At 33.6% G+C, this 15045-nt stretch overlaps 2 protein-coding genes across 8 annotated transcripts in view; both read right to left on the bottom strand.

Moving 5' to 3' along the window:
* Positions 1-247: 247 nt before the first annotated feature.
* Positions 248-6889, bottom strand: LOC119830216 (venom toxin OcyC11). The gene is made up of 3 exons (XM_038353137.1): positions 6767-6889; positions 3349-3469; positions 248-463 (listed from the first exon to the last, which is right to left on the bottom strand). The coding sequence occupies exons 1-3, from the start codon at positions 6858-6860 to the stop codon at positions 355-357; spliced, it is 324 nt and encodes a 107-aa protein (XP_038209065.1). The 5' UTR covers positions 6861-6889; the 3' UTR covers positions 248-354.
* A 7211-nt stretch (positions 6890-14100) lies between these two features.
* LOC119830403 (innexin shaking-B) overlaps positions 14101-15045 on the bottom strand; it is a 125412-nt gene continuing 124467 nt past the window's right edge. For all 7 annotated transcript variants that reach the window (XM_038353409.1, XM_038353413.1, XM_038353410.1 and 4 more), the window contains one exon: positions 14101-14995. In XM_038353409.1, coding sequence (XP_038209337.1) covers positions 14590-14995 — 406 coding nt within the window. In that variant the 3' untranslated portion in view covers positions 14101-14589. The remainder of the gene's footprint in view (positions 14996-15045) is intronic.

Below are 15045 nucleotides of genomic sequence, written 5' to 3'. Positions count from 1 at the left end.
CGTAGGATTTCATTTCTCAAGTTTCCATTTTGTACCAAATTTCATCCAAATCAATCAAAAGATTTAAGGGTGAAGAAGAGACGGACAGAGTTACATTCTCTTTTATAATATTAGTGGGATAGCTTGTATTTTAAAATGAAATGTGCAAATCTATTCAGATTTTTCAAATAAGTAAAAAACATACGTGTATAATGCCAGAAAATTAAAGGTATCTAGATGGACAATCGTAATAAATGAAACAAAATTACAATATCTATCGAGTTTTATTTTCATATAATAAAAAAAATCCTTTTAATCCTTTCCTTTCGAATAACGTTTAAGATAATATAATAAGTAATGCTATCGAAATACAGGTCATTTTTGAGGACATTTAATTTGTGGGCAGCATTTAGGGTATGGGTGTGCTCGTACATCTTCGTATTTAACCACTTGACACGGCGGAGCGGCGCTTACTGCGCCACATCTAAAAAAAAAAAGAAGTATTATAAAACAACCGCCTTCTGAAACGGCCAGACCTAGACTAAATTAAATCGGACCACATGATATGCACCAGCTTTATATCCTACTAATATTATAAATGCGAAAGTTTGTAAGGATGTGTGTGCGTTTGTTGCTCTTTCACTGAAAAACTACTGAACCGATTGCAATGAAATTTAGTACGTAGACTGGCTAGCTGGTCAACTGGAATAACTTATAGGCAGCTTTTTATGCCGATATTCCTACGGGATACGGACTTACGCGGGTGAAACCGCGGGGCGCAGCTAGTTACTAAATAATTTATACTTCGGTTGAACCAATAGTTATGAGGTAACGAGAATACAGTCGAATTGATAACCCTTTTTTTGAAGTCGGTTAAAAACACCGTTTACGAAACAGTTGGGCAAACTTTTAAATTGATACAAAAATAGCATTACTTTTAAACACAGCTTTTTCGTAAACGGATACTCATATCGTATTATATAGTTCAAGAAAAGTTTTTTGTTGTCGTAGCGGAGACTGAGCTGGTGGTTTGCCTTATGGTAAGCGATCACCACCGCCCATGAACATTCGCAAAGGAAGCGCGTCTACGCTTCTAATGATAAATTTCAATAAATTAGTTGTAGTAATTTTCAATGTTTCGCTGTCGTTTTTATTTATTACAAACAAACAAATAGAATTATTTTCAACAAAAAGTTCATCGGTGGCCTTGGGTGGGAGTTATCAGGCCAGATATATAAAATGGGAGTAAAAGACAGCAATTCCCTACCAATTACAAGAGAACCGATGAGTTATCGTGTATCTACCTAAAAAGAAATCGAATTGAGAACCTTCCAAGTTTTTGGGAACTTAGGTTAAAATCCTGTTCTCACCGTTGGGTAAAAAGGAGGGTTTGGTTTTGGCCCAGATAGTGTATGTAACGGTTATTGTCAGTTTTTATTTAGCGTATTTATACTAAAAAAACATACATATTAAATTTAAAAAATAAATCACTCATTACTAATTAGAACATATTAGTAGCATTTAGATGGAAAAATAAAAAAATCTATTCAATAATTTGAGAACACTATCCTCAAATGTTTACAAATAAACTACTCAAACAAGACATTTAAAAGCACTTTTGATTCGTCATAACATTTACCTTTTACTACCAGAACAGAAAGCTATTTCTACCGAGAAGAGGCGACAAGAAACTGTAGTTGCTGTTTTAAATTAATGTAAATTTTACATAATATCATAATAATGCCAATTGTTACGTGGTTCTTAAGCGACAACATCCAACAATTTATATATCACGACCGGTTTCATAAAACATCATGACATTGGTAAGTTAATAACGCTAAATAACACACCATATTATCAGATTATCAACCGCTGTTATCCCCAGACATTTACTTAAGTGTGACCTTCTATTTTTATAATGATTCAATTAATTTTAACACAAATTTACCGAAGTGCTTAATAACTTTCATCGTATGGAAGATGAAACTTTTAACGCTACAGAGAGATTAAATCTGTATTGTTTACAGCTTAGCGAGGTAATATATCGCATAGCGAAATTGAAATTAAAAATAAAAATTAATGTAATGTACGTAATTGTCAAAAAAATTGCTAAATGTTCTATTCGTAATTTTAATGGATTTCAAGTTTGATTCTTAGAACTTTCCACTGGACGAAACAATTTTTAATGGTTCTTTTTTTATTTGAAAGCTAGTGATTCCTGTCTGCTTCTTTTTAAATTTGGTCTAGGTTTGACAATGTTTCTTGTTAAAAATAATTACGAATTACTATTTAATACTATTTTATAATATAACAGACTTTTTTGCCCTTCCTTGATCAATCTGCATTCCAAACAGTAGGTATATTATTTCTATGTTATATTTGGATAATCTATAGTTTTTCGAAAAACATTTGAATAAATAAATGCTTGAATTTCGTTTCGCACTATGGCATCAGCAATAAACATATGGGATAAATATATGGGAGTCGAGTTCGAAGTGGACCAGCTCGCACCGTGGAAGTATCCCACCCAGAGAAAACCGGTGAGAATTAGAGGCATGCTATTTTGTTTCTGTGAGTGGAGGAGCCGGAGGCCCGATTCCTTTTCCTCACACTTCCCAGTTCATTCCTTTTTTCCTATCGTCGATGCTTTCCTTATCCCTTACACCTTACCCCTTAAAAGCGATCAGCGCGCTCGCTGCGGCACCTAGGTACCTACTTTTTTTGCGTACGTAGCCGTGTAGGTAGAAACCTTAATTTTAAATTGCCGTCTTTTTATGAAGTCATATACCTATCAGACTATCGTCTATATTTTTAGAATATAAGACATACGAACGTAGTATATAAATTTTATTACTATAGAGGTGACATCTTTGCGGTTAAATAGCGAGGTCAGTTTATTCTTTACTAGCTGCGCCCCGCGGTTTCACACGTTTCGACGATTTTATCAGTCATTAATGCTTTTTAGGGTTCCGTACCAAGAGTAGTCGTCTGTATATCTGTTTGTTTGTCCATCAGTCTGTTACCAAGCTCATTAACCATGATAGTGAGACAATTGATATGCTTAAAGATGATGTTTGATTGAATGTGTGAACATTTTACAGTTGCTTGACGTTAGAGTCCCGGATCCGACTCGCGCTTGACCAATTTTTATTTGAATTGCTTCAAGTCATCGAAGTTCGAATAAGAAGAATATACCCTACGATAATAGATAGCACTTTTTACTGGTGAAAGAATTATCTTAAACTATTTTCTTTGTTTTTTGACTTTAAACATAAACAATCCATCTCAATTTATACATCTTTAATATAAGTGAAGCTTATGAATATTAAAAAATTCAAAACGTATTTATTATTGTTTAAAGATACTCACGAAACCACATCAACATATTCGCCACCACATCTGTACTCCATGCAATGGTGTTGCGATGGCGCCGACTCACCGTACGGAATAACTTGGTCCAATTGCTTGATGTAACATCCCTCTACGTTCTCTGCAAAGAAAACGTGTTATTATTATTGTATTTTAAATAATCATTTTCCGCCAATCCGCCATTCGGACGGATCGAAATAATAGATACTGTTAACAATGGGGTAGCGCGGATTATCGACGATTGGAAATATGGCGCCTTTTGTTAAATCTCCTTACCCGAAGAATAAAATGGAAGCCTATTACCACAGTTGACATAGGTATGTCAGTTAACATAGGTCTTACTTATAGTACTAGGTAAGGTTACCTAGTACTATAAGTAAGACTTGGATTTCGGTCCGTCTGTCACCAGGCGTCTATCAAAATCTATGCGCTCTATTTCGAATGTCTGAAGTATTTTAAAATTAACGAATTTATAAATTGGCACTTTCTGCAAGCCCTTTTGTGTCTCTCTCAAGTTACGCCAGTACATTTTCACATTTTAAGACTAACTTATTTTCATTCGAAGCACTTTTATATTTTTATAGCTACTTCTTGTATGTGTAAACGTAAAAAAAATCTTGTAGAAAACGCTCAATCAAAATGAATAAGCTTGCGATAGTTTTGTGTTGTAATTAAATACATATATTGCGAGAGATATTTAAAAGTGTAGGCGAGGATTCTTGTCAATTAATCTAGATGGGAGCAATATTCAAAGTTGTAAAAAATTTTGGTGCATGAATATAACGATTAGTTTATTTGTGTTTGGATAGTTAATGTGTTTGATCTTTATATACAAAACCCATATATTTCTCGCAAAACGAGATGCAATATTTGTTTTGAATAAATATTAAATAATATTAACTCCGATAAAGGTCAAGTTCATAAGTCTGGTCTTGAGTCTCTTTTTTAGTTTAGCTTGAATTCCAATCAATTTATACTACAATTTCCTTATTTTTTTTAATTTTAACTGACTCCAAAAAAGGACGAGTTTCTCAAGTTTAATTTTTAGTTTTATAGCATTGAAATGCTTTATAAATGAGAAATTTTGAAAGAATAGAAACAGAGTTTCTCAAGACCTGGGTGAACCAAAAATGATTCTTTTTTCATTTGAAAACTAGAGTTCCTGTGTCTTTCTTATTTTTTTTCTAATTCTGCTAATTTCAAGGCCGACAGTTAACCAACTCTTCTCAATTTAATGCATATTGCCCTTGACTTGTACATTTAGTTTTTCATTTATTCAACTAACGAAGCAATACACATTGCACGCGTTGGTGTTATTTTCAGAATAAGAACGAAAAATCTGAACGATTGACGATACATAAGCATGTTTTTTAATAATAAAATAACCTTAAATCTTAGTGATTGTTTCCTATCGTACTACATTTGTGGCATAATGTTTTCATGACATGATCAAATTACCACTTCTGAAGCATTTCATACATTACGCGTCTATTTTGATGCAGGATCAGATATTTAAAAACACGCATTTAGTTCACTTAGTCCTCTTGAGCATAATCTGCTACGGCACATACTTATTAATAATACGGGCTCGTTTTCCGCAACTCGACGTCAAGCGCCTATTTTGCGCGAAAGAAAAGGAGGGGGGTAGCCAGTCAAAGCTGGAACCATCCCAGCTCCTCCATGAAGCTAAGCAGCTTGTGAGGGCTGCTGAAAACCTCAGGGAGGGACCTAGGACAACCCAAATGCCTTGCCCTGTACTCCGCAACCACCGTGCATTCCATGATCACGTGGGTTGCCGTTTCTTCAGTCGTCATGCACGCTCTACATAACGGACTGTCAGTAATCCCTAAGTTAAAGAGATGCTTGTTAAAGGGACCTGTAAGGGCCCCTGTAATTGTACGTAATTGTAATCTTCGCAGGTTTAAAACACATACTAACACATACAAACACGGCACATACTATATAATAATAACTTTACTAATGTTTTTATTCATTGTTTGATAGGGAAGCGCTTGACTATCATCTCGCCTGCTGGTAAGCGTAGATGTAGTAGAGGGAAGCGCGCTCCATCTTAGAGCGCGCTTCCCTAGGAGGTACCTGCTCACTCTACTTTTGAAGATCCCCAGATTAAACCCGTCAGAGAACACAGACTCAGGAAGAATGTCCAGTCCAGTCCCTTGCGGTTCGAATAAAGAATGTAGTGTCGAACTTTGGCTGAAAATTTGTACAGAGGTAGCTTGGACCCAGGAGACGGACATATGATAGTTTTTATCCCGGAAATCCCACGGGCACGGGAACATGCGAGAAAAACCCCGGGTCTAAGTTTGTTGCGACTACGCTTGCATAGCCGCGGGCGGATAGCTAGTATTATTATAAAAGCAAAATAACTTATTGTATCTGTTATAGTATAATAGCTAGAGAGAATCGTGTAGGAAAAAATATGCCGCTAAACGCGGGCGTTAAGCTAAGAAGGAAAACCATGTGCTTATTTTATCGTTAACCTTGTCGTAATGCAACAATACTAGATAATAATCATAGGTTATTTGTTATTTTATGAATATGTGCAGTTTGTAAATGTACAGTATCTATTATCCTTATGTTATTGAAAATTGTTTATTATTTATTGTTCAATATAATAGGCTGTTTTAACACAGTTAAAATAGCAAATGTATTAAATAAATAAGGCCCACATGCAGACATCGTTTTCAAAAACTTAATGTTATGTATAAAATATAGTTATATGCGAGTCTACTTGCTCAAGCAGAATACATTAACAACGACTTATTATATTATCGACTATTTATAAAACCTCTTTATAAAAAACGCAAAAGAGTACGGCCAATCGCTGAATGGAGTGATGACATCAAAAATCATGCTGGTGCTCTGTGGACTAGATTAGCCAAAACTAGAAATGAGTGGAAAAAATTGGAGGAGGCTTTTACCGCGAAAAGCGGTCCTTAGTATATTTTATTACATGCTGTAGGTTCTAATAAATTAACAATATATTATAGAAAAGAGATTTAATAATAGATTTTGTCAATACTAACCATACTAACAACCATCATAAAATTGTAAATAGATATAAGTAAGGAACAAGTAAAGGCTTTATTATTATTATCATATATTTATATCACAATATATTCCAAATAAATAGATTTATCAAATATTTTCTACTAGCCGATCCAACAACAAACGTTTTATAAAAGATATACTAGGTCACCATAATTACGTATTCCTATAAAAACAAATCAAATACCTATTCTCAAAACTACCGAAAAGAAATATAAAAAAAATTGTCATAAACATTTGTCAAAATCCGTTTCGAAGGAGTTTCGTTACGTACCTGATGCAACACTAATGTAATAAGGATTAATTATTTTCGTAGATAGATATAATTCTATTATAATCTATAACTTACTAAACTTCTCCGGTTTTGGGTCTGGCTTCATTAGTGCTTTGGCGGCGAGGCATGCGCCGATTACGGCTAGTAACACAACCGCCCGTTTGTACATTTTTCTGCTCTCTGATTTACGATCGTACGGTCACGATCTTATGACGTCTTGTTTACCATAATATATGCATTTTCTATACTCTATAATTATCGATAATTCACTCTTAATTCTTTGCGAATCTGTGAAATGCATAGCGAATTTTGAATTTGTTTTTTTGTTAATTTGTGTTGATTGTGATGCTGCGTTTCAAGTAAAGTTTAAAGTCACTTACGGATTTCAAAGTAATTTCTAAGATAGAGATTCATAGACAATTCGAAAAGCATCTCGTTAGTCTTTAATCATAGTACGGAAACATCCTATTGGGTATTTCAGATTTCAGAGTATATGTGAGAGTGGTACCTCCCGCAAGGGATGTTGAGATTTTTTTTGTAGAAATGTGGACATTACAAATACTTGTAAAATCTTTAGTACAATACTTATTTTTTAAATAAATGGAATAAGAGATAAGACTTTTAATTCAACTAAAAAAGTGATAAAATAAAAAAATCTTATTTTCATTAAAAGATCACAACACTACAGATATGATAAAGTAAATATATGTTGAATTAGTTCATTTCGTAAATAAAATCTTCAACGTATTTGTTAATTTTTTTTACATTTCTCCTTCTTTTTTTAATAAATATTATGTATTTATGTTGTTTACATAATTAATATGTGTTATAAATAAGGTCAGAATATATAAGCGAACTGTGGACGCTCCCCTTTGCTCCACATGGGGGCGATAGGACATTAAGTCATTATAATAAATGCATGAAATTTTCTCGAATTTGACAGTGAAACTATAGATTCTTTCTTTGAGTAATAAATACACTGATTAAAAAAATCATAATGACACTTACTATACTTAGCCGGTTTCGGATCTGGCTTCATCAACGCCATAGCGGCAAAGCTGACGCCGACCACAGCAAGGAACACAACTGTCACCTTCAACATTTCGTTGATTTCTCGTTTGTAACTGTACTATCTCTAAGAAGTATCAGTTCTTTTATACAGAGTGTAGGAAAGACGACTGTGACGACATTTCCACTTGGTTTTAGTCGTCATAAAATTATTGAAATACTAGCTGCGCCACGCGGTTTCACCCGCGTAAGTCCGTATCCCGTAGGAATGTCGGGATGAAAAGCCTATATATTATTCTAGTTGTCCAGCTGTGTACATAGCAAATTTCATTGCAATCGGTTCAGTAGGTTTTTCGTGAAAGAGTAACAAACACACACACATCCTTATAAATTGTTCTGTGTTTTTATGACGCAATATATTTATATTAAATAGACCGGCCCGTAAATACGAAATTTAAAATCAAGGAGTTATTTCCATTATTCACTTTAATATGTTTAGAATTGTCTCTCCGAGATGTATGAGAAAAATCTCAAAGCACATAAACTACAAAAAATCGCACCACTCATGTGGGGGTGATGATGGTAGCCCAAGGGGTGCTCTGCCTCACTCTTCACAGTCTTTCTAGGGACATCCTGTATATTGTAAAACTTCGCTATAATAAGATCGCTACACATAATTGGAATTATGACTGATAATAGATCGACCAAGAACTGATTCTGTGAGTTAAAGGTTACCTAGCTATGTAAATACTTATTTGATTTATCTCCGCAGCTGCTGATCATTAAAAGGGAAATAATAATTAAATCAGGAGATAAAAGACACATTCGGATTTTTTTACGTCAACTTTTACATAACACTAGATTTTGCCCGCCGCTTCGCACGCGTTAAATTCGGAGTAGTTTAATAGATCTTATTATACCTATAAAGCTTCATCTTCAATCACTCTATCTATTAAAAAAAACCCCATCAAAATCCATTGCGTAGCTTTATAGATTTAAGCATACATAGGGACATAGGGACAGAGAAAGTGACTTTGTCTTATATTATGTAGTGATACGCTATGTTTAATTTGATGTGATCTCTTTCCTTCTTCGTTGTTTAGTTTCTAGGAACTGCCCGCCATGACAGCCATTCGATCAGCACTATTTTTACGTTTAATCAAATAGGTGTCTACCATCACTACGCAAATATTACTGCTTCAAAATCACAATACGTTTTATGGCTGGGAGTAACAGTCGGTGAAATGATTTATTTACTCCAGACAACGCTGTGTATAATGACCAGATGTTTCAATAATGCCTGTTTAAACATTACGTGTATTTCACAATCATAGAGCACGAGCGTCTAGCTCGTCCAATATTAATTTTATAGCATTTAAATGCTTTATAAATGAGAAATAGTTTGCTTATCGTCCATGCTTTTGCATATGTTGTCAAATTCAGTAGATATTCCCCAGAATATCTACTGAATATATCCCAATATGGCCGTACGCATTTTGTGCTGTCATGATTTCTATTTACGAACCAACTTAAATACAAATTAACGATTTATTTAGTCTGCTGTAAGTACTAATTTTAGATGTGCTTAAGAATCGTCATCGTAGAAATCAATTTCTTATTGGTTTAATTAAAATATTTTTTATTTAATATCTGTTACATTTTTAACATTGAGCGAAGTATAAAAATTGGTATTAAATTTCAAGACATTTTAATAAACAAACACGCTTTTATTAGCTTCACCTGTATGTTTGTATGTAACCGAGTTTTTGAGACTCGACTTTCAACAACTTTAAACAGACAGATTCAATTTGAAAATGAGCGGTGTGAATCATAAGTTCCTAATTAGGATCTGTAGACATAAATAATTTCCTTACATATATAAGTATAAGAAAAGAGATACCTTAGTTAAGCGTGTCAGTTAGTGTTTAAAACTATAATTAATATTTTTAAGAAGAGAACAGATAATTCTCGGTAATGCCCATATAGTTTGGGGGTTTTCCGTGTCAGCGCGTAATCATAAACAATAAAAATTGTTTTGTAATTCGAATATAAATTAATACGATTATTAGGAACGAAAGAGTCAAATGTCACTGATATACTTTAGTGTGTAAAAAGCAATGGAAATCCCTATTTGACAGATAAGCGATAGACAATACAAAAAAATATATATTATATTAATTTTAAACCGGTTAAAATGGTCTGTACAAAGCGTTTATATGAAGATTATTTATTATTTATAGTACATATCACCGGTAAAAAATAAAGAAGTCAGTATAATAAAAGACTTTGCCGGAATATATGTATTAAAAGGCGGCTTATTGCTCAATAGCAGTCTCTTCCAGGCAACCTTATGGTAAAGGAATGTTTAACGTGTACTTGATGGCACGAAGCGACAACCAATATATTATTAAGATAGTACAATTCAAATATATACGTTATTAACTGTAGCAAATAAAATACAAAAAAATAATTAATTTGCAACATAACATGAAACAGAAGTATTCGAGTGACTAAAACAAACAAACTAAAACGCCATCAAATCAGACTTTTTCGAATCCATAAGAGATATTGTTAAAATATCAAAGGTCAAAAATTTAAGCTCCTTGGCGTCCTTAACTGCGTTCTAGTTTTGACGCATCTAATTTTATTTAAACGAAGTTCTTTTTTCTATATTTTTGAAGCATACATGGATATGGTCTGTGTTATATTCAATTGGTTTGGCTTTGATGAGAAGCGGCGAAGTACTTGGATGCTCGTTTGCCTAGAAGGAGCCTTTTCATCCCAGCTTTGATGTGGTCCAGGTTGCAGTTGTTAGGAAAAATTGACGTTGGGAGAAAATTCTCTTCCTAGCTGTTGAAATGATGAAGGAAGACTCGAGCGACGAGTTTATGCTTATTTATAATTTCTACATTTTAAAACAAATGTTCTTGTGATATAAAATTAACAGTTCCGTTTAAAAGAATGTAAATCCAGTTTTGTTCATATATTGATAATCGTTGAAAAAGACTTAAGACTCGTCAACCTCTCGACCGACTTATCCCTTCTTTGAACTTGACCGATATTTTAATATAACCTATAGCAGACTTTTATTTCATTCAGTTAAGAACGTTCTAAGCCGTTAATATGTACTTGAATTATCTGTGAACATTATTTATTATGTTTCATATATTTTACTTGTCTTTAGTCTATGAAGCGTTGATAATAAACAACAATGGGTACGGATGAAAGAGTTTATATTAGGTTATTTTAATTTATTTAAAAGAATTAAAAATACAAACATATCTTTAAAAAAGCTTCTGGTGCTATATCGAATGATTACCGAAATTTTATGTAAAATAACTTTTTGTGGATAAAGTATGTATTGTGAAGCAATGCGAGCGCTCTATGCAGATTTAAAAAACCACGCAGAACTCATATATTGGTCGTCTTACGTGATTAGCATTGTTAAAAAATACGTTATATTTTGTAGCTGAATTTTCTTAAAGAATTGGCAAACTATTCCCAACGTATGCTCCTTAACTTCCCTTATAGACTTAAGGCCGGGCCAATAAACCTGTTAATTTTTAATGTGCACTGCAGTTTGTGAAATGTTTATGATCCTGTAAGCGAAACTAGCGCTGCAGAAAACTTGCTCCCAATTTCTTTGGGTGAACATAGAGAAATTAGATGGAAGCTGCAGCTGTTGAAAAGTGTCGCATCTATCGTTTGAAATTTATTTACTTATTTTCCCATATACTATGAAATCAGTGTGCATTTTAGAATAACTAGACAATATCGGGGTTTGGGTGCTAACCGCCTAGACAATCATATATACCTGAATACTTTAAATTCTAAAAAGCCAAAGTAAGGTATACCTAATGAACAATAATATACTTAAGCAGTGAAAGATTTTGGGTAGTGAGAGACTTAAGGGTACTTTAATAAATAATTTCATTTTTGAGTTAATCGGTTTCAAACAGTTATCGATCTTTATAAATAAGTTAAAATCATCTATCAGAGGATAAATTCTGATAATGATTAAAACGAAAATAGTGTTACAGCACTTTTATAAATCTACATCGAAGCGTCACAACGATCTTAGGATTCATAAAATAGAACTGATATACAGCGCCTGTATACTCGTATGCTTCATACAGCATTCAAACTTTTGAGTCAAACTTAAACATTTAAGTGTGTACTTGTGACAATTTGAGGGCGGTTTAGTTTTTCTTGAAATGTATTTTTAGAGGCAGGTTTTTTTATTTTTATACCAACGAACATATGTCCGTGTTTTCTTTAATAGTGAAATTTCATTTAAATAAATTTATTTTAGCGCATCTAAATGCATTATTAATTATGAGCGTTAAAGTAGGTAAATTTTCACCTAAACTGAAGTACTAATTTTGATAAAATTTCGAGAAAATTGTAAAAAATAAACTCTAAATATGTATATCCAATAGTATGAATATGTGAACGTCAGCTGGAAACATCAGTTTTATTTGAGAAATCATTCCTTTTTAATAATAGAAAATTAAATAGAAAAAATGTCCCGAGGCAGGATTCGAACCCACGTAGCATCGCCTCTCAACTTAGGGTTAGTTTTCTTTGATACTAGACGCTCGTCCTGGATCCGCCCGATATCAAGATTCCTGCTTTATCCCAAGGGAGCATTTCATCGAGATAAAAAGTGTCCTATCACATAACTCATCTCATACCCTGTCTGTGTACCCATTTTTAATAAAAACTGTCCAGTAGTTTCAGCATGATTGACAGACAAACATCCAAACAAACAAACTTTCACATTAATACTGTTAGTGTGTATATAAATAATGATTATGCGTATGTATTACATATTATATAATATAATGCATTATCAGTGGTAAAGCTTGTAAGTTCATGATTTAAAAAATAACTGAATTTCGGGACTTTTTTCACTGACTTAGATATTTATTTACTTTTTGATATTTAATATCATAGGCAAAATTTATGGCCTATTTGTTATTCCCACTCAAGGGATACAATCCTCTTTTTCTTAATATCGGTGCACTAGTCTTAGTATATTTTAAAACAATAACACAATTAAAAATTGAGATGCACTCACAAAATGGTGCCTAAATGATTCATTTAAAACACCACTGCTCAAATTACTAACCGATATGTCTTAGAAACAAAAATAACATTAAAAATCTCGATAAAACATCCAACAAAGTGTTCATTTAAAGTTTTTAACATAGCGTAGTTCTCAGGTCCAGGTGTGAAGGCACAAATAAAAAAGCATACAGTATTTTCGTTATTTATTTGGTATCTCTCGTGGTAACTTCTTCGTTTCTTGACATCCCTCTATTTAACACTTTTGGCACAATATTTGGCGCTTATGATTCTAAATACAATACTGTTTCATTCTCGATAAATTATTCTCATGATTTATCCGACCAACGTAGTAATTGGCAATGCAGAAACCGCACCGTCAATAACTATGTCAATAAGTGACTAGAAATAAATAGATTCATTAGGGCATAAATCTGGAAATGAACGCCTCATGGCATATGAACACTTTGGTCAATCTGTTTTAATATTTTCATTAATCTACCTTGTATATATACATCGTTTAAGATCAATTTAGAATTGAAATAACTGATATAGTTTTGGCAACATTTCCAGATTTCGGCGCTAAAACATATAAATATTAAATTTAAATGCGCTATAATGCTTAATGCTCGATTAAATCTATCCAATGGCAGTATTCGTGTATATATAATAATTTTTATTAATTTAGTATGTGTTTATTGAGTTAGCTAAATAATATCGATATTGGCAAGTAAAGAAAACATCAGTGGCACTAATGTTACAGCTTACACTGGAACAGACAAACAACCTTTACATATACAATATAAACTACTATTAAACACAACAAGATTCCAACATATTTCGTCTAAAATCTTTCAGCCGACCCTTTTAATAAAAATTCTAGATGAATCTGAACGAGATGAATACAAAATCAATCTATTTCAGCATTCATCTAGATAACATATAAATTTTCCTGTGCAACCCGCTTGTAGAAAACCTTTCGGATCGATTTTCTTTCCGTCGTAAGTCGAAATAATAACTGACTGAATGAGCAAATTGAAGATAAGAATTCTCAATGCCAATTCCACTTATTCTTATTTCAAATTACTCATTTCCTGATTTAATTACGTAATTATGTCTTTTGGCGCGCAAAAGTTTGAGTACGCATGTGGACAAATATGTCACAATGTATTTAGTTCCTAGACAATAGTTTTATTTTACCATCGATTTATTGCCAATCAACCTTAAATCTAAAATTCTTACATCGTTCATAGATTATTTAATTATTGCTTTTAATTTCATATTTGGTCTGAAACATTTTGCAAGTGAGAAATCGTGTAAAAAGACAAGTGGTGTGCTATCTGTGTGCTTATCTTCAATATTATTCGCTAGTTTACAGAAACGAAGCGATCTCGACAAACAATTTCTAAGAGCAGCCAAACTACTAGTAAAAGTACTTCTAAAAGTTGAACACTAGACACTCTAACGGGATAGCCGTCACCGATGACTTTTTAAAGGCTTTCGACATAATTCATCCTGAGATCACGTTCTTAAACATTAAGTACAATCTATTATTGCTTTTAGAATTGCACTGTTAAGTTTAAAAATACAGTTTAAACAAGTCTTTGATATACATGATACACTCCGCGGATTTAACGTCCAGCGTGGGCGTGGGGTGCCTCTAGGCAGTCAATTAGGTCCGCTAATGTAATGTTCACATGTGAACGAAAAAAATTTGGAAGTCTGTTGACACTTTGTTAATTACAGCGCACTCAGACGGGAGGGTCCATGTGGCGCTGTAATGACGTCAGTCACGTGTGGAACACCCACCCTGGCACCGGAGGTCACGCGTCAGGAACACCGTGGATATGATGTTGATAGTTGTGATTTAACTTATTCGCGAACTCGTGCATGATGTCTCTGAATATGACCGAGTCGAGATTCTCCCCAAGGATGTAAAGTAAGTACCAATCTCCCATTTTGCTCCGCCGTACGATGGTATCTACATTGTCTCGTCTGACCAGCCTGAATCTCATTCTCATCATGTAGACTCTCATGCGTGGGGAGAAGATGATGACGATTCTATATATGAGGGTGATGAATGTGAGGATTCCTAGGATGACGAACCAGAACCAGAGAAACACGTAAATTTTCTCATTGACCACGTTCAGCGGCAGAATGCAGAGCGCGTCGTGTCTCTCCACTTCGCCCGATGATCCAAATTTATTGAATAGTGTACACTTCACCATTCTGAAACATAAATATTGACCTGAACCAAGCTGTTTTAGATCTATTCATGG

Source organism: Zerene cesonia, chromosome 11 (assembly GCF_012273895.1).
Source record: "Zerene cesonia ecotype Mississippi chromosome 11, Zerene_cesonia_1.1, whole genome shotgun sequence".
Taxonomy (NCBI): Eukaryota; Metazoa; Arthropoda; class Insecta; order Lepidoptera; family Pieridae; genus Zerene; species Zerene cesonia.
The sequence above is the reverse complement of the archived record's forward strand: the minus strand, read 5'-3'. Positions and strand labels throughout refer to the sequence as shown.